Source organism: Moschus berezovskii, chromosome 22 (genome assembly GCF_049115385.1).
Source record: "Moschus berezovskii isolate FMDL1 chromosome 22, NW_MosBer_1.0, whole genome shotgun sequence".
NCBI classification, from domain to species: Eukaryota; Metazoa; Chordata; class Mammalia; order Artiodactyla; family Moschidae; genus Moschus; species Moschus berezovskii.
Genome location: NC_142481.1, coordinates 28,009,482 through 28,032,646, shown reverse-complemented (window position 1 = coordinate 28,032,646; position 23,165 = coordinate 28,009,482). Strand labels below are relative to the sequence as shown.

Below are 23,165 nucleotides of genomic sequence, written 5' to 3'. Positions count from 1 at the left end.
GCCTCTCACAACAGAAGCTTTAAACTGTAAAAAAATGTGTGTGTGTGTGTGTATGTGTGTGCATTGGGGAGGTCCTCCCACCAAAAAAAAAGTGAAAGTGTTAGTCTCACAGTTGTATCTGACCCTTTGCAACCCCATGGACTGTAGCCCACCAGGCTCCACTGTCCATGGGAGTTCTCCAGGCAAGAATACAGAAGTGGGTGGGCATTCTCTTCTCCATGGGGATCTTCACCACCCAGGGACTGAAGTTGTGTCTCCCACACTGCAGGCAGATTCTTTAATGTCTGAGCCACCAGGGAAGCCCATTCATCCAACAGAACTGTCTGCTAAAAACCCTAGTCCAAAAGCAGTAACTTTTGCACATTTTCTGTAAAATGGGTGGCCTTAAAACTCTTGTTCCCTGGTGTAGCTTTTCAGAAGGAAAGGAGTTTCCTTATCAAGAATGTATCTAGATTCTCTAACTTCCATCTTCTCCTTATCACAACAACACATGAAGTTTCTTTCCTAATTTAAACAGCTGTTCCTTTCAACTGCAGGGTCACAGATTCAGGGCTCTTCGATCTCCAACCTTTGTGCCCCATAGCTTCAAAGGTACTCTGTGCCCTGCGACACCAGGCTCTGGATATTCAAAAGTCACCACTTCCTTCCTCCTGTGTCCTGCCCTCAGCAATGACACCATGGGAACGCTGAAGATAAATAACGTTTATAACCTTCTTTGGTGTTTTTCCAAGGCAGCTTTAAACTTTTCTATTCCTGTCTGATTCTTTAGATTCTGCAGTAAACGCTTCACACAACCATTCACAAGTCCTGATCTCCCGGACCCCTCTTTCTCCCTCACCATTCATGTGATAATGCCTTGAGAATACTTCACCTCACCTTTTGTCTCCGCAAGTCCATCTGCTTCCTTCTTGAGCTTCAGAGGTGAGCCAGGCCCAGAGAGATGTGGCCAGCGGACACTCCGGGACTGGCTGAGCCACCCGCACCTTCTGGAGTGTCCCTTCTCCCACCTGCCACCTGAACTCTCTTTCCTTAAATAAAGATATGTCCCCTCAGGTCCCTTCTCACTGTGGAAGACGATGGACCAGCTACGCCAAGGGTCCTTTGTCTGAGGTTCCCATACCTCACATCCTTAGCCACAAAGCGGCGGTCCTCACACAGGTAAGGGGTGCTGGTCGGCAATGGACAGGGGAGCCTAGGTTTTCGCGTCCAGTAAAGGGATGGGTTATGGCCAAGATCCTTCCAGGAGCCGAAATTCTATAGTTCTACGACCAAACTTGCAGGTCCTATCTCTGAGGTGAGAGGACCAACTCCGGGGCGACTCCCGAACTCCGAGCCCGCGCTGGCAGTTAGAACGGCCCCCTCCAGCCCCGGCGCTGCGTATCCCCAACTCCGACCTCGGGCGCCGGGCCGCCGAGGAGGCCCGGCCAGCGCCCGCTCGCCGCCGCGCCATGCCCTTCTACATCCTCACCCGCCGTCGCGGGCCGCCTCTCACCTGGCACGCTGGCATCCCCCGCCCTGCGCCGCCCTGGAGACCATGGGCCCGGACGGGTCTCGGCAGCCGCTGGTGCTGCGTGAGGGAGGCTTGCAGGGACGCTCGGGCCCCGGAGTCTAGCGCGCCGCCACCGGGAACGCGCCGCCTGGTTTCTAAGGAACCGGGGTCTCTGGAAAAGCAGGGGCGGGACGGCGGGAAGTCTGCGCATGCTCCATGCTTGGGGCGGCCCAGCGCCGGGAGGGGCCGTGTCCAGGAGCTACGCATGCTCACTGGCTCCGGGCGGAGGTAAAACCGTCTGGCTGGAAGCCCTGGTCATTCGTTTCCGGCGGTGGAGGCGGCGGAGGGGATGGTTTCCCAGGCTAGGCTTTTTTCCGGTCGGTCGCCTGGCTGGAAGAGCAAGGAGATTCTGAGTACTGTGGTGGGCCTTGGTTGTCTCGGAATGAAGGAAGGTCTGCTGCTGGATGACTAATCTTTTTTTCTGAACAACATTTCTCTCGAACTCGCCGGACTTCCCGGCTTTCTGACTCCTAGACTCGCTTTTTCGTGCGTATCTGGGCTCCTCTTCTTCTGGGTGTTTGGTTGTGCTTACATGTCAGTGCTTTTCAAGACTGCGGCCTCAGTCCCCCTTGATCTCTTTACTGGAACCGGTTCCCCCCCCTCCCCAATAAATACGACTGCAGATTGTCCGCTAGAGCATCGAAAATAACCTATAAACTTTAGTATAAAACAAGCTATGCTGGAAGGGTGTCTGGAGGGAAATGAATTTACTGTGGCTTTACTTATGGAACCAGGACATTTGTACTTAATCTAATACTCCACTTTTCTTTCTACACTAGCTTTTCCCTTTGTTCAGTCGTTCAATGGTGTCTGACTCTTTGCAACCCCATGGACTCTCACCCACCAGGCTCCTCTGTCCAAGGAATTCTTCAGGCAAGAGTTTTGGAGCGGTTTGCCATTTCCTACTCTAGGGGAATCTTCCCGACCCAGGAATCGAAATTACAGTCTCTCGCCTCCCCTGCATTAGCAGGTGGGTTCTTTACCACTCTGCCACCTGGGAAACCCCCATACTACACTTGATTTTAGCCAAAAGGCCAGGAAGCGAGCAGCTTTTCCTTGAAAGTCCTGTAAAATGGCCTTGAGTGAAGTGTTCTACAGTAATGCAAGTTTTGAAAATGCTGGATTAAGCTACACATCTTAAGACAGAATTTTTAGAGCTTTTAATTAGCAGGTGATGTTTACTCTGAGCATCCATGACAGTTTTTGCTGTTTACTAGGGCACAGAACAATGGCAAGCCACTCCAGTACTCTTGCCTAGAAAATCCCATGGACGGAGGAGCCTGGTAGGCTGCAGTCCATGGGGTCTCGAAGAGTCGGACACGACTGAGCGACTTCACTTTCATTTTTCACTTTCACACATTGGAGAAGGAAATGGCAACCCACTCCAGTGTTCTTGCCTGGAGAATCCCAAGGACAGGGGAGCCTGGTGGGCTGCCATCTATGGGGTCACACAAGAGTCGGACATGACTGAAGTGACTGAGCAGCAGGGCACAGAATCCTTTTCCAGTTCCAGGAAACACGTCTTTCTGAGATATGGATTTATATGCTCTCCAGCAAACCTCCTCATCCCTGTGACTTAGCCACCACCGGTTCCCTGTATTATCTTGCATGCAACTGCCTTGTCTCTTGCTAATCTCCTCACATCGGGTCACTCATCCTGTGGTGCTGCTGCTGCTAAGTCACTTCAGTCGTGTCCAACTCTGTGCGACCCCATAGATGGCAGCCCACCAGGCTCCCCTGTCCCTGGGATTCTCCAGGCAAGAACACTGGAGTGGGTTGCCATTTCCTTCTCCAATGCATGAAAGTGAAAAGTGAAAGTGAAGTCGTTCAGTCGTGTCCGACTCCTAGCGACCCCATGGACTGCAGCCTCCAGGCTCCTCCATCCTTGGGATTTTCCAGGCAAGAGTACTGGAGTGGGGTGCCATTGCCTTCTCTGCCTGTGGCGCTGACATCCGCTAAATATTTCTCAAACCTGCCTTCTTGTGTTTGACCTTGGCCTTTTCTTTGCTTCTAGTCTTACCTGCAGGTGAGCAGAAGCATCTATTTTATCCCTCCTCTGCATAAAATCCTGGTGCCTTGGGGGCAGAGCAGGCAGCTTGAGGCAGGAGCAGGCCTGTCACACCAGGGGGCATCCTCATGGAGGCCGGGCAGTTGTATATGTTCTCTGTGTGCCAAGCCCTGCTCTATGCATGCTATAATCCTCTATTACTATGGGGTAGCAGAATTAACCACGTTAATGGGGAAACTGAAGCTGAGAAAGGTTAATTTCACGGGGTCACCCACACTATGATTTTTCAGCATGAGTTTTTCCCTTGGACTGAAAGGAAGCTAACCTTGATACCCCTCAGAGTTCTTTCTGTCCAGTGTCTGGAGTGAGCATATTTGCAATGTATTAACATCTTATTTGGGGACTTCCCTGGTGGTCCAATGGTTAAGAATCCGCCTTGCAATGCAGCGGACGCAGGTTCAATCACTAAGATCCCACATGCCATGGGGCAGTGAAGCCCATGTGCTTTGGAGCCTGTGCACCACAACTAGACAGTCAGTGTGCCACAGCAGAGATCTTGAGTGCCGCAACTAAGACCTGGCACAGCCACATAAATAAATAAATAAATATCTTATTTTGAGGAGAGGAGGTCTTATGGCCCACCTTTTTGAATTTGCTACTTTTTGTTTCAGATGAAGGCTGTTTCGCAGGAGAGAATCAAAAGCTTGAGTACCTATGCTCTTTTGGGTCTTGCAAAAGTCTTGACGGTCCTTGAGGAGACACAAGGGCCTGGACACTCCCAACAGATGAACTGGGAAGGGGCCAAGCCTTCCAGGACACCTGTGTTACACTAGGGATGGTTCAGTCCCAGTAAGACTCACAACAGAGACCAGACACTCATGACTGCTCATGGATGTGTATTTTAATAAAAATAATTCTGTCAAAATACAACAGGAGTTTTTTCATCTCTCAAGTACAATTTAATAGGATGTTTTGTTAGAATTCTCTCTAAACCCTCCCACACCCACAAGTTTCATGCTAATGCCAAGTATCAACTTGCGAGGACAAAGGCAGAACCAGTGTGCACAATGTGGAGGACGTCTGAGTCGGCTGTAGTTACTAATGGAGGAGAACCCTATGCAAAGAGGCGGCGCCTGAGGCAGCCAGAGTCCACGATCTGGCCACAGGTCTGGGTGCACGGGACTCACGGTCAAGTAGGGCTCTGCTGCCCAGCTGCCACACGGTGTGCATACCTGAGTTGTGAGCAACCAAAGGAACTTTCAGCTCTGACAGATCTCTGCCTCATCTTTGTGCTTGCTTACAGGCTAGGAAGATGCTGGGAGGCTGGGAAGTCCCCCTTCTCCATCTCTTGGTGTCCCTGTTCTGCCAGCCCACATCCAGCCACAGACTCAGGTGGGTGAGGAACAGGGGTTCTGGCTATCGTTGAGTATCCGCCAGTTTCTGCTCTGGAGAAGAGCGACTGTTTGGTGGAACAAGAGGAAAAGGTAAGATGGAAAGGCTGCTCCCCCAGGGTTGAACGACCCAACAGAGCCAGGTCTTCCTCCCGCCTCCTTGGCTGAAGTCCAGCTCTTCACCAGGACTCCTCCCAGGTGCCTTCCCCACTCTCGGCTCCTGGAAGTAGGCTGGTAGGACTGGGTGTGCAGCAGGGGCTCCGCTGGTTGGCAGGCAGGCCTGGACCATCAGCAAGACAGTGGGCTCAAGCAGCTTGATTTTGGTCCTCTCCATGGCTTGTGGGGCAAAGGCTAATGTCCCGAAGGTGAGCTGTCCAACTGGGACACAGTGCCCCTCTGGAGAGGAACAGAGTAAACAACTTGGACTCAGCTGAAACAGTGAGATAAGGCACAGAAAATGGGGAGGTGGCCATGGGCACTGAGCGTGAGCCAGGCGGACACCCAACCCCGAGCAGCACACAGCTGTCCTGAGCCCTCCGGGGCCCTCTCAGCGGCTCCACAACCCAAGCCCAGGCACCCATCCCCACCCCTGACACACCCCTGAAGGTACCAGCTGCTCAGACATTACTGGAGGCCTCACCAGCGTAATCCCTCACCTGCCATTCAGCTTTAGGCCTAAACTGTTGTCCAAGCCACAGGGATGAGCTTAGTCCCAGTTCTGCCCCCATATGTTGAGTCATTTAATCTCCTGGGCCTGTTTCCTTATCTATAAAAGGAGAGGATTGGTGTAGTAGATGGTCTCTGAACTTCATTCCAATTGCAAAAGCCTCCGGTTTTAATCCCAGTCCTGAGTGCTTCCGACCATTTTAACAGCATGATTTTTCCAACCCCTTGGTTTGGGAGCTGGGCATTCCCAGGTTTGCAGAGGATGAATTTCCTTCACAGACAGGACACCACCTTCCTGATGGTTCATGGTCTCTGGGCTGCCAGCCGGGGCCCCAGTGGGGACCAAAAAAAAGCAGCAACCTTCAGGACTGTGTCCCAGGACAGAATTCTGGGGGAGCACAGGGCCAAGGGCCCTGACCCCATCACCAGCACTTAGTCCAACCCAATTATTTCTCTTGTCCAGCTGTAGGCCCAGCAAGTCCCAGTGGGCACCTCAGGCCATTCCAACCATTCCAGTATGCACTGATGGAGAGCCCAGATCCAGGCAGGGACTGGAAGCTTGACTTCTGATCTTGCCCCTTAGCAGGGGCTGTCTGTGCATTCCCTCCCACTGTGAAGCAGATGGGGAAATCCTGGCCTCTCCTCCTGCTCCTCTGGGAGGGCACCTCCCTTTCCTTCCCATGGGCGGCCAGTCCTCTCCACAGATAGCCTGCTCAAGTCCTGGCTGCCCTCTCAGCCCTTCCTCTTCTGATTCCCTGATGGCAGTACTAAGACAGTTTCTGACCCAAGAGCTGTGAGGATCCGTCGGACATGGACAGTGAGACATCTGTCAAGCCCATGAGGTCCCTTCCTCTGGCCAGCAAATACTCGTAACAGTCTTTCCTAAGAATGACTGGGGCCAAACTGCAGGGAGCTGCCTGGCACAGCTACAGTGAGGCTTGGCCTGGAGGGGGTCAAAGGTTCCATCCACTCTGGCGACTGGCAGTCCACAAATCTGTCTCCACAAGGTCCTGGCTTCTCAACAGGAAGTGTCGATTCCATCCAAGCTGTGCAGAGATGGTGAAGACCCAGGCATGAAGAAGGCAGCCCCTGTGCCCAGGGGCCTCTGTCCTGGTAGGAGACTCCCTCCCCACAGCCTGACACACAGCAGCTCTCAGGTCGAAGGCAGGTAGTTCCCAGGCAATCAATTTAGAGGAAATGAAGTATTTGGCCATCTTAACAACAAGGAAAGGCGGGATGTTGAAAAGGGAAGAGAGAGAGAGTCAAGGCAGGCAGTGAGAGGCAGGGTAGGATGGGGGACAGCGTGCTGGCCGAGGACCCTCTCCTCCCTCACTTTGCTGTTAGCCCTGGGCCAAGTCATCTCTTCTGTGGCCCCTTGGTCCTGCAGTTCTCTGCTCAGTTAAACTCTCAGAGGCGCAGGCACCCACACCTCTTGGATGCTGCAAACCAGCTTAGCCTATCCTGCCCACTATGAGGCTCCCAAAGCCTACGGGGCTTCCCTAGGCTGCAGCTGGGCCTGTGGTTCAACAAAGGGGAAGCCTGAAATAAAGAAATCCCTTGGCTGAGGTGACAGAGATGATTCTTTTTTGATGAGTTGGACTCAAATAAAAACATGGTGTCTGGACAGCCTCACCCAAGAGGTGCTGGACCACTAACACTACGATAAATACTGTGTCTTTTTTTAATATATATATTTATATATATAATCTCATTTTTTTTTTTACTTATGAAAATAATAAGCTATCACCAACGTGGATAGGCTTCATCACTAAATTAGCAGAAACCAGCTCAGCACAAACTCTCCAGAGATAAATACTGGTGGCTCAGTCAGGAGGAGGGAAAAAAAAAAAAGATTAAAAAACTCCAACCTCTCCTCAAAACAACCCCCCTCTTTTCAAAATAGAAGGCGCTACATGAAGAGTAACCAGCCAATACTGTGTTATAGGCCGCTGCACGTGAAGGGGGGAGAGAGAGAGAGAGAGACTGAAAGTGGGAGGAGAAGGCAGGAAGGAAGGAAGGGAGGAAAGGAACAGAAGAGGCCAGCAGGAGGAGTGGACTCTGCCCGTGGCTTGCGGGTCCCTGCACCAGGTGCCGATGGAGGGCAGGGCTGCTCCAGCCCTGGGGCCAAGGGAGGGCCAGGCGGGGCCAGCCAGTGCGGTCAGCTAGTGCAAGTAGTCGTCGACTCTGGCAAAAGAGCAAGATCCCAGGCCCGCTCGGGCCATGAGCCGTAGACATTCAGATGCCTGGCCCAGGGCGAGCATCAGCGGGGGCTGTTTTGGCAGGTTCTGAGACTCTGTGGAGAAGAGACAAGGCCTGGTCACTGCCCTGATCAGGCCTGAGCCCAGGTCCAGGTTCCTTTGGGAGCAGAAGGTGGGGGGGAGTGGACAGAATCTCTTGGAAGAGAGAGTTCATATGCCTCCATGTGTGTCCAAACCACCAGGCTATGGCCCTGTAAAGAGCCTGTGGACCTTAGCTTTCTTTGGAGCAATGAGCTGGCCTTGGCCCAGGTCATAGTCTAGGGCCCATTGTGATCTAGCTGGCCAACTCAGTTGGGGAGAGGGAGGTCAGGGTTCTGTCACGGGAGCCCAAGAGTCCTGCGGGCCACCAGACAGCCTCTGGGCAGAATTCGCTGCCCCGATTTGGACAAACAAAGAAGGGGTGACAGGGCCACCCCAGGCGCTCCTGGGACAGCTTATTTTCATTAGAGCCACTTACCTAAAATGGCGCTGTTGAGGGCGGCACACACAGGCTCCCTCTGGATAGGGTCAAGCTGCTGGCCAACTGGGCAGCTCCAGGGGTCTGAGTAGGCAAGCAGGCTAAAGGCATCCTAAGGAACAGGGCACTTCTGAGAGGACTGTGGTGCGCACCCCGCCATGGCTCCAGGGGGACACGGGGCCCTGCACAGTGTCAGGAGGGCACAAAATACCCTGATGTCCCATTTCCCACTGCGGTCTTGTCTAGAGCTCACTCTCTCCCATTGCTGCTGCCCCCAGTGCCCTCCCAGAGTCACTATACCCCCCACTACCAAACAGGGGCCCATTCTGTGTGAAGGCCTGGCTTGCTCCATACCTGCAGCATCTCCGTGTGGGCCAAATTCTTGCCGTATTCCCGGCCCAGCTGCTCACTCAGTGCCTGCAACTCGCGGCCGAACAGGATAATTCTTTCCGTGGCTGCCTGATTGCCCCCGCAGAGCTGCCGCCGCGGATGCCCATCATCTGCACCCAGAGCCCAGCAGGGGGCACATCGGGAGGGCACAAAGAGACAAGGGAGGACTAGGGTGGGAACCCCAAAGAGAGCATGGCAAGAAGGACCTAGGTTGAGGATGGGGGTGGGAGTGTCCTTCTGGTGGAGGCAAGTGAGGGCTAAGAGGCGCAGGGGGACCTCCCCGAGCTGAGCTGTTCTTAGTCTACCCAGCACAGGGCCTAGGGGTCAGGCAGGACTTGGAAGCTTTCCCTCTCTCACCCTGTGCAAGATGCAAGGGGTTCATAAGGGTACCTGCTCTCACCAATCCCCTCCAGCCACTAATGTGGGAACCTGGCCTGGGCAGCAGGCCAAGGTCTTCCCATTGCAAACACCCATTTGTCATGGTTACAGAGGCAGTGGATCAGTCTGCCCACCCCTACCCCCACCCCCACCAAGGGGACAGGGCACCGGGACTGAGCACGGCCACCCGCAGAACAGCCTTACCCATGCTGGACTCATCCGTCTGCAGGTCCTCATGCTTGTAGGCACCGTTGACGATGCGTGTGGACATGCTCTCCAGCACACCGTTAGGGTAATGCTCCGCCTCCATCTCCATCTCACTGTCACTGCGGAGAAGGGTGGAGATGGGAGCTGGCTAAGGGAATGTGGTTGGAGCAGCCTGGGTGGGCCTCCATTGAAGCTTCAGCCACAGGCTGCTGTGGATAAACCAAGGTCCCCAAAGGGCATGAAAGGATAGCTCCCAGGTTCCCAGGCTCCAACACTTGGGCCCTACTGTGATGCCAGCCATCCCCAGAGGCTTGTCACCTCATTCCTACCCTGGTCCCGACGCTGTCTCTGTGACCCTCGCCTCCCCGGCCCTCCTCTGAGTCGGCACACCCTTCTATGCACCCCTAGATGACCAGGGCAAGTGCGTCATGACAGGCATGTCTGGGAGCCAAACCCAGGTCAGCTTTGAAGCATCCCGGGGCACTGAGAGCCACCTATAGTCTGCAGTCTACAACCTCTACCGGCCCAAACTGTCTGGCTGAGAGCTGAGCCCAGAAAAAACTCCTTTGGTATAGACCCTGGGGCATTCTGAGAGGCCTGGTATCCTTGGAGGCAACCACATTCTCAGTGCCAGCGCCTCTGGAGAAAGATGGGGCCAAGGGAAGCGGCAGCTGAATCATGAGCTAGATGGGAAGCTGGAGCCAAAGCCTGGCCTGGCAGGTCCACAACTACTATTCCAGGCACAGAGCTGGCGGGGAAGCTGGGGATACAGGGCAGGGGGTTCTCACAGGACAGGCTGCAGTGGGCACAGAGCAGAGGAAGAAGCTGGGCAGAGCAGGCACCTGGTCTCCTGGTTACTGGTACTGCTGTGGGGCTGGGACTTGGTGGAATCTGTAGAGTTGGACTCGGAGTAATTCACTGAGGAGGGCGATGAGGAGGATGAGGAGGAGGATGAGGACGAGGAGGAGCTGGGTGCAGGGTATTTACTGTGGTTCGGTTTGCTCTTGGTGGAGGCGACACCGTTGCTGCAGCTGGGACTGTCTGCTCCTAAAAGCCGGGGGACGGTCAGAAGAGGAGGGCCAGCCTGCTGCCCAGGGGGGGCCTGGGAGTAACTGCAGTGGTCCCGTTTCCCATCCCCCCAACATCTGGCAGCAAGTGCCTAGCCCATCCTGGGGAAGGGCGTCTGGATGGCCTCGCTTCTCCACACCAGTTCTTCCCAGAGCCCTCCGGAGAGTGGCTGACCTGTGTTATGCGTGTGGGAACTAGTGGGGCCGTGTCGGGGGCTGAGGCTGGGGGAGCCAGGGTAGCTGTCCTGGGACTTGGGGCTTCGAGAGCTCAAGCTGCGGACCTCACTGTCAGTCCCGTTCACCATCTCCACAAACTGTCGGCACCTGCGGAAGGAGCAGAGCAGCCACGCTCTGGGCTTGGTCCAGGTTGCATATTCCCACCGCCAGCGGGGTGACAGGGGGAGCTGGCAGGGCCCCAAACTTACTTGAGCATGAAGAGTAGGTTGGGATTATGCTCCAGCAGCCCTGGGTAGAACCGCTGTGTGGTCTCAATGGCCTCCCCGACTCGGCCCTCCAGCACCAGCTTCTGAATCTCTGAGGAGAGAAACAGCGAGGCAGTGAGAGAGCAGCCACAGACTCCCCACACATCTCTGCACTGCCAGGCCCGGGCACAAGCCAGCCACCAGTCCAGCGGGTGGGCTCAGGGCAGCAAGCCCCCTGACATGCTCACAGAAGAGACTGAGGAAAGAACCTGGCCACGAGGCCCACAACAGATCCTGGTTTCTGTCAAGTGTCAGGAAGTCCTCAGAGAATCATAGGGAAAGGGAGGAGAGGGCGCCCCCAGCCCAGAAAAGCAGGAAGGTGAGTTCAAAGGCCTGTTCCTATGGAGTACAGGTTGCCAGGGACCTGGCAGGGGGAGAGGTCTTGGCTATGAGCGTGTAATCTGGGAGTGGGCGCCTGGGCAGCTTTGTGGCCTGACAGGCTCCTCTCCTCAGGCCTCATAGGGATGGTAATGGGAGTTCATGGTCTCTGGGCCAGGGCCCACGCTCAGGGGCTGCAGCGGCCCCTGCTTAGAGGGATCACCCTCCTCACGCTGGCAGCTCCGGCTCTGACACCTCTCAGGCCCCTGGCATCGTGCTCCTACCCTGGGGCCTGGTGCGTCTTGCTGGGAGGGACTTCTGGGTCTGGGGCTCTCTCACTTACAGACCCCGAGTCTGGGATCCCTTCCTGTCTGCCAGGCTGGGCACAGATTCTCTGAGACACAGAAACATCCACATGCACAGAGACTACAGGCTCAGAGAGACCCAGGCAGGCACACACAGACACACGTGTCCACACACACCTACTCTCCCTCAGTCTCCGCTCCTCGCCCAATCTCCTTTCTGGGCTGTTTCCTCTTTCCCCACACCCTCCTTCCACAAAAGAGCCCCAAACACACAGCAGGCAGGCCAGTACGAACACCAGGAAAGTTTCCTTGGGCTCCTTCAAAGGCAAAGGGCAGGAGGAGAGGTGGGAAGCAGAGAGAGTTCTACCACAGCGGCCGTGGAGCATCAGCCTTCCCCATCTGAAAACTTCACCACCTCTCTGGCCAGGGGCAGGCAGAATGACTGAGGTTAAACAAATGGCAGACAAGGCAGGGCACTGGACTGGTAAGATGCAAACACACTCTTTCCAGAAGACCATGAATGGGGGACTGAGTGGAATCCAGCATGCCAGGGGAAGGAAACAAGCATAGAGGCGGGTGTAGCCAGCCACACAGGGCCCAGCTCGCAGCTGGCCATCAAAGTGTGCATTAGGACGCCTGCATGGAGACATCCCCATGCTGGGACAGTCCTTGGGGGCAGTGTTGCCTTGAAAGACGGACAAAAGCAGGGCCCAGCGCTGGGTGGTGGGCTGGTCTTCTGGTGAGGATCTGAGCTGAAAGACTCCTGACAGGTTACCCAAGGCTGCCACAAGCCAAACAGCAGGGACAGGTGAGGGAGGGAAGGTAAGGGCAGAGGAGAGTCAACCTTACTTTGTCTGTTCTTTATGGATGCTTGTTCTTCCTGAATCGGGGTTTCAGTCATTCGGGCAAAAGCCGTGGCTGTGGCACAATACCCATGATGCACCAGGTAAGACGAGACCATGCTAGAAAAAAGGAAATGCTCAAGGTTGACACTTAAGAACTACATTTCTCACTGACCCCTGGCGGGACAGACTATCTCCCTAAACATAACTTCAAGATGCAACCTCCACAGAATAAGAATAAAGAGGCTGAAACAAAATGAAAACTGCCCCCAGGGCTCATGCAGCCAGGCGGGGGGAGGGGCAGGTTGCCGGGTGGTCCTTGAGCTTGAGGAGTGGCTTAAGTTCTCTGGGCTATGCTGCCCACAAGCGGGCAAGCGTGGTAACACAGGTACACAAGGAAGCACAGGCTATCTCCTCACAGAAGCGGCTGCCTCCTGCGACAAACCCAGAGACTGCTGCTGCGAGCCTCTCTGAGGGCTTCCTGGAAGGGCGGCCAGCCAAGCAGTCTGGCAGCAGCCCAGATGGGGATAAGGCATGCCACATGCGTACCTTCTCCAGACACAGGAGCTCCTGTGCAGGCACCCCACATGCCTGGCAGAAGCATTCCAGCTCAGGTGAGCCTGGCCCTCAGGAGTGGGCCACGACCCAGGTTACTCCACAATACACCAGAAATCTAGGGTCCAGAAGCCACGGTTTCAGGCAGTAATATGGCCAACAGGAACACAGTCTTTGGGAGATGGCCCTGAGAAACCTGATGCCCAGAAACCATTTAATCCCCCCCGAAACGCACACATAAGCAGTGGCACACGTGGAGCCCTCGTGTCTGATGTGCACGAAAGTGAACACCTTGGTGTGTGCATATATCAATATCACTATTGTAACCGCCCAACCCGAATGTCTGCAGGGTTGTCCTATGGAAGGCACAGAAGTTCAGCTGGGTGTTCCCTGACGTTTCAAGGGGTAAATGAGATGATCCATATAGAGGGCCTCGCACAAAGCAAGAAGTCAATATATATGACCTCTTATTATGAAATTATGTATTCATAACATTTTCTTACAAATAAGAATTATAATAATTATACTATTAAAAACACAAGGGCAAAAATTCTTGAGAAAAACAAGGTTCAGATGAGGCCATACACATATCAGAGGCCACTAAAATGTATAGTCCCCTTGATTGAGTAATTCTACTTCTTGAAAGGATACTCAGAAAATAATCTTAAATATGGAAAACTCCTAATGTATAAAAGGGTGACCTACACAAGCGCAAGAGAGGAAATAACCTGAAGCTACCACCAAGGGAAGCCACCCAAGGGGCTTGTGAAAAACGTGTCTGTGAGATAATATAGCCATTAACAATGCCCATAAAGTGAAGTTATGAAGTCACAGGATATGGGTTACATGAAATACTTAGCAAATACTACCTATGAACACACACAAGCACACAGATACAGACACATAAACAAACATACCCATGTGCTGAGGCCAGGCCCTGTCAGCTGAGAGCATCAGCCCCTCCCCAACACAGCTGGGGCAGCTCACCCCTCCCCTTGCCTGTCCCAGCAAGCCTACCGTGGGGACTGGCACCATCTGGCCCTCCAAGCAAGGGCTGCTTCTAAGTTCTGGGGCTGGGGACAAGATGGAGTCATGCTGCTATTCCTGAGAAGGCTCGGGCCACCTACCCCCTGTCTCAGTCCTCCCACAATATCCATCCCTCAAGAAAGAAGGCTGTACGAAGAACCCAGTGTATACCCCACCCCCACCCCCAGGACTCTAGGACCCTGGCATCTACAGGCCAATGACCCGGGCTAGGAGGAGACCAGCCTTCCTCTGTTCATCCTTGACAGCCAAGACAACAAACTAACCCACCTCCTGGCAGAGTGGGTACAGCTCATTGCCCTACTCGGGCCTGTAGCTGACAAGTGGAAGAGAGACCTGTATCTGACCTCCCTTGGGCGTCTCAGCCAGACTGGCCCCCAGGAGAGTCTGGGAATTAATCAGCCAAGAGCCAGCTAGGTGCGCCCTAGGGAGGCCTCTCTCCCACCGCTGCTGCAGATGCAAGGGGCTGAGGTGGATCCGACCCTGAGCAGTGACCTGAGGCCAGAGTCACGGCATGACAGATACTCCCTACGATGGAAAAAAAGTCCACAGAGGAAGAGGCCACAGGGCATTCTAGTACATCCTCTGCAAGATGAGCTGGGGAAAGGAAACAGCCCTGCCAATGATATTACATCCAGGGTCTTCTGATCCAGCAGAGGGGGCACAGGCTCAACCAGGAGCACCCCTGGAGAAGTGAACTAAGAGAGGGGTAGGAAAGCAGCAGGCAGAGTCATCCTGGGAGTGCTTTCCAGAAGGAACGCTACTCACTAGAGTTCACAAGAGCAGCTTGCAGCAGTTCAGGGGTCTACGGGGGAGTGAGGCCCTTGGGAGGGGACAAGGCAGGGAAAGGGCGGGGGCGGGGGACTCACTTCTGCAGCACCGCCTGCCACTCGCCAAGCCGGGCACTGATGGGGAAGCAGTGGACAGTGCCCTGGACCTTGGCACGCCACTCCCGCATGTAGTCCTCAATGTCAAACAGGAAGGGCTGCTGCCCAAAGTTGGCGTCCACAATCTCCCCGGGTGTCTGCAGGCCTACGGTGGGGTAGAGGTTGGCCTGAGGAGGAGAATGAAATGTCAGTTGGGCCCTGAGGGCAAGGGGGGGCAGCAGGGCCTCGCCTCATTTCACCCCCGCAGAGCAGGGAGGCGGCTGGCTCCTGCAGGCTGCTGCTTCAGCTCTGAGAGAACTGCAACATGGCTGGGGGAGGTAGGGCTAAGCCAAGTGCTGCCTACCTCCCGAGCACAGAAACTACTCCCCAAAGTGAGAGGGGAGAAAGCAAAAGAAAAGCCAGGCTCAATACGGAGTCTCCTTCTCCGCATTAGAGGCTGTAGTATCCCCAAAGCCCAAGGCCCCCATGTGGGACTTGGCCAGGGCACACAGAGGCAGGCCAGGCCCACCAGCCTGTGGGCATGCCTGTGAAAATCTGCTGCAGGGGTGGGTGATGGCTCCTCTCAGAGCGATCAGGACCAAGGATCCCTTTACCACACACAAAAAAAGGGGTTATGAGCGGGCAGGAAAGGATGCGGGGAGACAGGAAAGGAGGGAAGGAAGGGGAGAGTAGGGCCAAGGGCGTTAAGTGGTTTGGACACCCCGACAATGGAAAAGGGTAAAGAAAGGACCTTCCTGTCTGAGGCTCACTTAGAGGAGGATCTTCTGGCCAGTGACATCTGGGCATGTCCTCTGGACCAGGTTCTACCAGGTCACTCCCTCACACCTCCTATGGCTCCCATGCTATTACAGCCCAATGTCTCACCAGCATCCTCCCCATTGTCCCTGGGCTCCCAGTCTTCTCTTCCACCTTCCATCATCAGGCCCCGTATCATTCCTATCACGTGCTGTTACTGCACTCTGGGCTCAGCCTTTCCAGCACTTGGCAGAGAGTGCCGTCACACCCACGTCTGAGTGTTCCGTTGTCACATCTCCACCATTAGACTCTACCCTACTCAGGATCAGAATTCTCCTCCTGTGTCTGTGCGCTTTACCTAGGACCACAGCCCACGCTTTGGGGACTCCAGGCAGGAGGGAAGGATTTTGATACACAGACAGAGGTGCTGTAGTCTGAGCTTGAGGAGGGCCCTCAGATCACGAGGGCATTTCCTATTCCTAGAGCATCACAGGGGTGCCCAGGATCCCTAAGTAGCCCCCATGGCCAGCAAACTCTTCCTCCTTCCAGAACCAGCCAGGGCACACAGCCAAGCCAGACTCCCACCATTCTGGGTGGAGGCCCTGCATGTGACGAGGCCTGGGATGACTCACAACCAAGAAGGACTGGGGTGCAGGAGGTGGGATGAGCCCTGAACTAAGTCAGCAGGAAAACCTGACCCTTCTTCCCATAAAGCTCATTTCTCTGGCTCAGGGGTACCCTGCATGGTAGCAGGCTCAGTCCCCAAGAGTGCTGGCTTTCCTCAGGGATCTCAGATGGGAATGCACACGGATCCAGCTCCCTAACACTTCAGGAACAATTTTCTATACTCTGCCCACGAGTCCACTGGGTATAAGCCACACAGAACTGGTTCAGACCAGCCAAGCCATGGAGTTACCTCATCTCTGCCTACACTGTCCCCACCTGCCAGCTGCCTCTGGAAATGCCACAAATCATGGTCACCTGCTAAGAGTCATGGAGGAAGACCAGGCCTTGCTGCTGGAGAGAGAAGGCTAGCAGGGCCCCTTACTGATACTTTCAAGCTGATGGCACAGCATATATCGCTGGTTGGGGAGAGGGCAAGACCCCACTGTGCCTGCACTATGCCTGTCAGCCCCCAGGGGCCAGAGCAGAAGACCCCACAGCAGTACTTACCGGGAGGTCTGTGAAGGCTATACCTGCGGAGGGAAAGAACAGTCATCAGGCCACGTGGTGGATTCCCACGCCTCTGTGGGCCCCCAGAGGGCCTGTCACAATGGCTTGGGGAGGGGCTGGTCACCACATCTCCCCTATGGTGGAGGGCCAGCATGAGCCAGGGCCTGGTAGGTTTACACCCTGGCCAGAAGTGATGTCTGATATTTAGGTATCTGTCCACAGCATTCCTATCCTCTTGGGGAAAATCTGCTAGGAAGGACCAATACCCAAATGATAGATCCTGAGGCCTCTTCAGGCCTGATCACACTCTCTTGATCCAACACATATTTCTGCACACCTACTCTGTATGCCAGGCTCTTTTCCTACCATTACCTCATCTGATCCTTAGACCAACTCTGCTGCTAACTAAGGGAGTGCTTAGTTAGGTGTTAACATTTGGGGCTTAGACCAACTAAGGGAATAGGCTTTCTTATCCCCATTTTACAGATGTGGAAAGTAAGCCTCAGCAGTTAAATGATTTGCCAGCAGTCATAAAACTAGCAGAAACTAGTCTTTCATGCCAACACTGACAGAGAAGTGGAGACAGAGAGGGTGGCAGCTGCCCATCTTCAGCCTCTACTTGCCCCGGGTCCCCAGAGATTCTGGGCTGACAAAGCCCAGGTTAACACTGGCCTGTGCACCCTCTGAGCCTTCCTGCCAAGAAAAGAGGCTGTGTTTCTAGGGATCCCAGTCTTGAACAGGAAGTGAGGGTAGAGGGGAGCAAGACCTAAAACATATCAGCAGGCCCGAGCAGGAGAGGGGTCTCCATATATAAACCAGAGCATTCATGTTTTGCAGGTTGAGAAATGACTCAAAGCCAAAGGAGACTCTCCCAAGGACTCACAGTCTTCCCATTTTTTAAGATAAATTCTTATTACATCCTCTAGAAGTTCCTAAGCTTCTGGCCTGAGAGATTTTCAAACCACTGACTACTTAGAGGTCCCTGTCTTCTCGCTCAACTCCACCCAGAAAAGAAATTGAAACCCAGCAGGACAAAAGAACAGGGGAAGGTCTGGTGACAGGTCTCCCAGGAAACCTCGGGCCAGAATCCTGACAGCTAGCCAGCGCATCCCATGTGCTTCCTCTGTGCTGGGCACTTGGTTCACCTCTTACAAGGAAGCATTTATTATCAGAACAGGCCTGGAAGGTGTATACTGTCTCTGACACTGGTTTACGTATGAAAAGACCAAGGCGCAGAGAAATGTTTACATTCTTTACTGGGCTATTTTGCTCTTCAGTGAAGAAAGTTCATAAACCCATGACCTGCCTGCCTGTGGCCACTTCCGGCCCCATGTGCATAGTCAGCGGTCACAGAACCAGCAGGATAGACTCTGGAAGCCCCTTGATGTCCACCCACTCCACCCACCAGATCTACATGGGAGCTGCCCCCATGGGTCTCAGTGTGGCCGGGCTACTGCTGCTATGCTCCCAGGCTCGTGGAGAGGCCCACAGAACTCTGGAAGAAGGGGGAGTCCAGGCTCTATCAATTACCTGCCGTGTGACCTTCGACAAGCTACCCAACCTTTCTGAACCTATCTGACAAAAGAGGGTAATGATACACCCAACACACCAAGAAGAAAGGAGAAACGGATTCTCTGTGAAAACTGCCTTGTAAACTGTGAGGTCCAGGTACAAGCTGGCTGGACTTGCACCACAGGGCAAGGCACCTGCCAAGCTCCTGCCCAGGAGATGACCTACCCAGCTCACCTAGCTCTATCTCACAGTAGCACTTGGGAAGGCATCCATGAGGATGAGGAGAGAGGCTATTCCACCCCCTATTGCACTGGACAAGGGCAACACTGCTCCCCACAGCCCTACAGGTCTCCGGGAGTCTCCACAAAGCCACTGTGATAGCAAGATAAGACAGGGCCCACGGGAAGATCTGAGAAGTCCAGGCAAAGATCCAGGATGCAAGAAGGACATACAAACCTGCTGATGAGAAGTACCCGAGCCAAAGACACAGAGCTCAGGGATCACTGAGGCTGAGGGTATAAAGAACCTATATAAACATTACTCTGGGGAATTTCCTGGTGATCCGGTGGCTAAGAATCCATACTTCCACTGCGGGGGGTCTGAGTCCGATCCCTACCCAGGGAACTAAAATCCCAAGGTTTGCAGAAAAAAAAAAATTACTCTGGAAGCACAGGGACCACTTGTGGGTGAGAAATCAGTCTCCATTCACTCAGAACATTCATCTGTCCTCCTGTCAAGTATTTGCTGAGACCTCGCAGGAGCCAGCCCCTGCGTGAGGCACTAGGAAACCAGCTGTAAGCCTGGCCCTAAAAGTGCTGCCAACTCCAGCAAGAGAGATGGTGTACAACTAGTAATGACACAGACAGCTGACCAGTGACACCCAGGGAGAGTGCTGTGACAGAGGACGAGGGAGCAAATAAAAGGAGCAGGGCGGTTGGAGGCAAGAACTGTCACTCTGCTTCTCTAAAGGGAAAAAGGTTCTGAGGTGAGAGAGCAGTCACTGGCTCACTGATCCTACGTGAGATTCTGAAGCACATTATATTGACACGCTGGCTTGTGAGAAGGAAACAAGGTCATTAGAAGAGTCACCAAGGGGTCTATCACTCAGAGTTCATTGACCTTCCTTTAAATTTTGTGATCTAGAAGATGCAGAGGATAGGTCAGATTCATTTTTTAGTAAGGGCTCAACAGTATCCTTGTGGGCAAGACAGAAAAACATGAGCTTCAGAATAACATAGTGAAGTGCTTCTTAAATGGCTGGTGTCTACCTGGACAAGCTGTCGGCTGAAGGGCTCAAGCCTTGTCCTCTTCCAATATTTTTATCAGGATCTTGATGAAAACACATAAAACATGCTTACCCAAATTTAGGTTAACACACAGCTAAAGACTGTTAACATGTAGCTGTTAACATATAGCTGTGGTGTTGGAGAAGACTCCTGAGAGTTCCTTGGAGTGCAAGGAGATCCAACCAGTCAATCCTAAAGGAAATCAGTCCTGAATATTCATTGGAAGGACTGATGCTGAAGCTGAAACACCAATACTTGGGCCACCTGATGTGAAGAACTGACTCATTGGAAAAGACCCTGATGCTGGGAAAGATCGAAGGCAGGAGGAGAAGGGGACAACAAAGGATGAGATGGTTGTATGGTATCACTGACTCGATGGACATGAGTTTGAGTACGCTCCGGGAGTTGGGGATGGACAGGGAAGCCTGGCGAGCTGCAGTTCACGGGGTCGCAAAGAGCCGTACACGACTGAGCAACTGAACTGAACTGAACAGCTGAACAGGATACCAAACACTGGAGACAGGATGACCAAGGCCAAAGCAGATCTTGACAGACTAGGAAAACTGACAGTACAGACCTAAAGGAAGTTTCATTATATGAAGGGTAAGGTCCAGCATGGGGTCTACATAAATAGGTACTAGGGAGATAAGTTTTTAAAAACAGTGCGAGGGTCTGGCTGACACTGAGGTGGCCATGAGCTCTTTAGGGATCTAGACCGCCAAAGGGTTGAGGGCCCAGAGGAGGGATGTGCAGGTGCAGAGAGAACAACAAGTATGTCCCAAATCTCGTGTCCCACGGCAGGTGCCATGCTCTGAGCAAAGTAAGGACAAGCTGAAGAGAGGTAAGGAGGGCAGGTGTTCAGAGCAAACAGGCAGGACTGGGCCTGGCTCGGAGGGGCAAGCGAAGCAGGACTTGGGCAAGGACTGACAGCCCGTAACAGCAGGCCCTGGATTCTGACAGCAGAAGAGTCAAGAGGCAGGAAATGGCTGGATCCAAGAACAGAGGGGGAATGAGGCCTCGCCCTGGAGCAGCTAGCTCCTTGCAGCTGGATACCAGCACTTGCAGCTAGGTGGCCACAGGTCAGGGGAGGGTTTCCGGATGTGCGGCTGGGTCAGCTCTGCAGCGTCGGTGCTATGCTCCTGGCTGCCTACTCTGGGCCGTGGCATCTGACTGCCCTGCTGAGGAATGTTGGCTCCTGATCACCTGCCACAAGTAGACCTGATTTCCATGCAGGACCCCTGTTTTTGCCCTGGCTTGGAGAAGCCACAGAGGGGATGTGGGGAGTGGCAGCCACCTTCTGACTGTCCCTGAAACTAGGGAACGTGAGCCTCCTACGAGTTGGGTTCAAAGTCAAATGCCCAACTCCCCTTCATGGCAAAGCCTCTGGTCAACCTGGCTGGTAGGGTTCTGCCAGATTAGAGACCTCTGCAAACTCAGGCAGGCCTTCCCAGCAGTTAGGTACCACCTCATGGCCACTCTGGCTGTGGGTTCCGCTCCCTCAAGGGCCAAACAGTACCCATCCCTACCAGGGCAAGGTGTCAGAACAGCCAGAGTTCCCCTCTCTCTGAAGTTCTACCCTAAGTTTCTCTGTGTGTACAGGACTGCTCTGCAAGGGAACCTCCACGGGCCTGCTGCTGCTCCTGGATTTCTGACTGGGATGGCGCCACTAATCCAGCTACTTTCTCATGTTCCCTTTGCCAGCGTGCCCCGCCTGTCACTAACCCATGCCACACCCCAAGGCCTCTGCAGGCCTGGTTTCCACTGCCTGCACCCATCACCACAGCTGTGTCTCAGGTCATCTGCCTCCTCCTCAGCTCTTACTCCAGTCAGTTCATCCCTCTCAGTTTAACCAAAAGGACCTTTCCAACATAATTCTGTCGAAGCTGCTGTCTGTTAATCACAAAAAGGCTGGAAGAGACCTGGCCCCATCTGACTCCAGCTTGTCTGTTTACCTCGTGTACTAGAGCAGCCCTCACTGTTGCTCCAAAGCAACCAGGGCCCTACAGAAGGGCCAGCCAAGTCTGGGCCCAGGCGACTGGCATACAAATCACTTCCACTGTCCAGTATGTACTACAGCCCCTCAAGCTTCTTATCAACCCTAAACCTTGCTCCAGTGAGTGTCACACAGGCCAGGAGCATGACCATGACATTATTCTCCCTCAGCACTGACCCAGGCTCAATAAATGCTGTTGAATGGATGGATTAGCAAAGGGAGAACCCCTATACACTCCCTTCCCCTTTCAAGGCTCCGATGCTTAGAAAGGGCTGCAGTTCCCCAGAGCTCAGCAGAGGATACATGGCACGGCTCTGGCTTCAAAACCTCTCGTCAACCAAAGTGGCTCCATAGGGCAGACCCTCCCAGGTCCCCTATGTACCCACCAAGGCTATGGCCGTTCTTGGTGTAGAAGCAAGTGCCATTGATGAGGTTGACACAGCAGCCAATCACGTCTCCTGTAGTGAATGTGGGACCATAGGGCTGGCCAGTCCCCGAGGAGCAGAAGGAATGCCCATCATCACCATGGTAACCATAGGAATGTTTATCCCAACCTGTGGAGGAAAAGAGCAAGAGCTGAGGCGAGGTACTTGAGAGAACAAGACAATCAAAGAAGCCCACTCAGTCTGAGCTCTAGCCTCCACCACCTCACCAGCACGCCTAGCCTCTCAGAGCTGGCTGTGGACAGGGTCTGGCTGTGTTAAATGAGCAGTGAGTTCAGCAAGTCACTGCCCTGAGGAGCTGAGGCAGCCCTGCCGAAGAAAGAGCCCAAGCTGGGGTTAACAGGAACCAAAAACATGTGTGCCCTGGAAGGGGCTTACCAGAGGGCCATGAAACAAGGAGATGACTGGGGGAAGCCTCATGAAGGAGAAGGGGCTTGAACTGAACTCTGAGGTATATCATGGTTGCTTTTTAATGCTTTTTTAAACTGAAGTATTATTTACATGGAGTAAGATTCTTCCTTTTTAACTGACAGTTCAACAAGTTTTAGCAAATTTCACCGCCACCGCCACTATCAAGATACAGAACATTTCCATCAATCCAAAAAGTTTTCCCTCATGCCTCTTTGCAGCAGATTCCATTCCACTCACCCCTAAGCCTTTGGCAACACTGATCTGATTTGTTCCTATGGTTTTGCCTTTTCCAGAACATCATATAAATGGAATCACAGGGCTTCCCTGGAGGCTCAGTGGTAAAGAATCTGCCTGCCAATGCAGGAGACATGGGTTCAAACCCTGGTCCAGGAAGATCCCACATGCCACGGAGCAACTAAGTCCAACATGCAAGACAACTGTTGAGCCAGCATTCCACAGCTCGAGTGCTGCAACAACTGAAGCAGTGAGCCCTAGAGCCCATGCTCCGCAACGAGAAGCCACTGAAATAAGAAGCCCGTGCACCACAACTAGGGAGTAGCCCCCGCTTGCCACGACTAGAGAAAAGCCTGTCCAGCAATGAAGACCCAGCACAGTCAAAAATAAAAAAAAATAATTTAAAAAAAGGAATCACAGAATATGGAGTTTCTTGTGTCTAGCTTCTTTCACTTAGCATAACGCCTTTGAAATTCATCCACATTGTTAGGTGGACCTGTATTTTGTTTCTTTTTATTGCTGAATAGAACTCCACTGTATGGACATACCACAGTTTGTCCATTTACTAGTTGAT

General features: G+C 53.5%; 2 protein-coding genes and 2 long non-coding RNA genes across 6 annotated transcripts in view; 2 read left to right on the top strand and 2 right to left on the bottom strand.

Moving 5' to 3' along the window:
• Window positions 1-1,656, bottom strand: part of GFOD2 (Gfo/Idh/MocA-like oxidoreductase domain containing 2) — a 42,017-nt gene extending 40,361 nt beyond the window's left edge. The window contains exon 1 of one of the 2 annotated variants that reach the window (XM_055412513.2): window positions 1,493-1,656. The gene's annotated coding sequence lies outside the window, so the exon portion shown is untranslated. The other variant, XM_055412514.2, reaches the window with a different exon arrangement.
• LOC148774386 (uncharacterized) lies at window positions 741-22,963 on the top strand. Its single transcript, XR_016035814.1, has 4 exons — window positions 741-921; window positions 1,054-1,158; window positions 4,861-4,949; window positions 22,651-22,963. It is a non-coding gene; the product is annotated as an uncharacterized LOC148774386 (long non-coding RNA).
• Window positions 1,785-4,487, top strand: LOC129546996 (uncharacterized). Its single transcript, XR_008683990.2, has 3 exons — window positions 1,785-1,941; window positions 2,397-2,519; window positions 4,229-4,487. It is a non-coding gene; the product is annotated as an uncharacterized LOC129546996 (long non-coding RNA).
• The window catches only part of RANBP10 (RAN binding protein 10), a 57,274-nt gene continuing 38,547 nt past the window's right edge, over window positions 4,439-23,165 (bottom strand). The window contains exons 4-14 of one of the 2 annotated variants that reach the window (XM_088830232.1): window positions 21,890-22,057; window positions 16,713-16,735; window positions 14,787-14,971; window positions 12,326-12,438; window positions 10,797-10,905; window positions 10,547-10,695; window positions 10,147-10,351; window positions 9,302-9,423; window positions 8,684-8,829; window positions 8,330-8,441; window positions 4,439-5,344 (exon numbers count right to left, since the gene is read on the bottom strand). In XM_088830232.1, coding sequence (XP_088686358.1) covers window positions 4,974-5,344; window positions 8,330-8,441; window positions 8,684-8,829; window positions 9,302-9,423; window positions 10,147-10,351; window positions 10,547-10,695; window positions 10,797-10,905; window positions 12,326-12,438; window positions 14,787-14,971; window positions 16,713-16,735; window positions 21,890-22,057 — 1,703 coding nt within the window. In that variant the 3' untranslated portion in view covers window positions 4,439-4,973. Of the gene's footprint in view, window positions 7,908-8,329; window positions 8,442-8,683; window positions 8,830-9,301; window positions 9,424-10,146; window positions 10,352-10,546; window positions 10,696-10,796; window positions 10,906-12,325; window positions 12,439-14,786; window positions 14,972-16,712; window positions 16,736-21,889; window positions 22,058-23,165 lie in introns of both variants that reach the window. The other variant, XM_055412511.2, reaches the window with a different exon arrangement.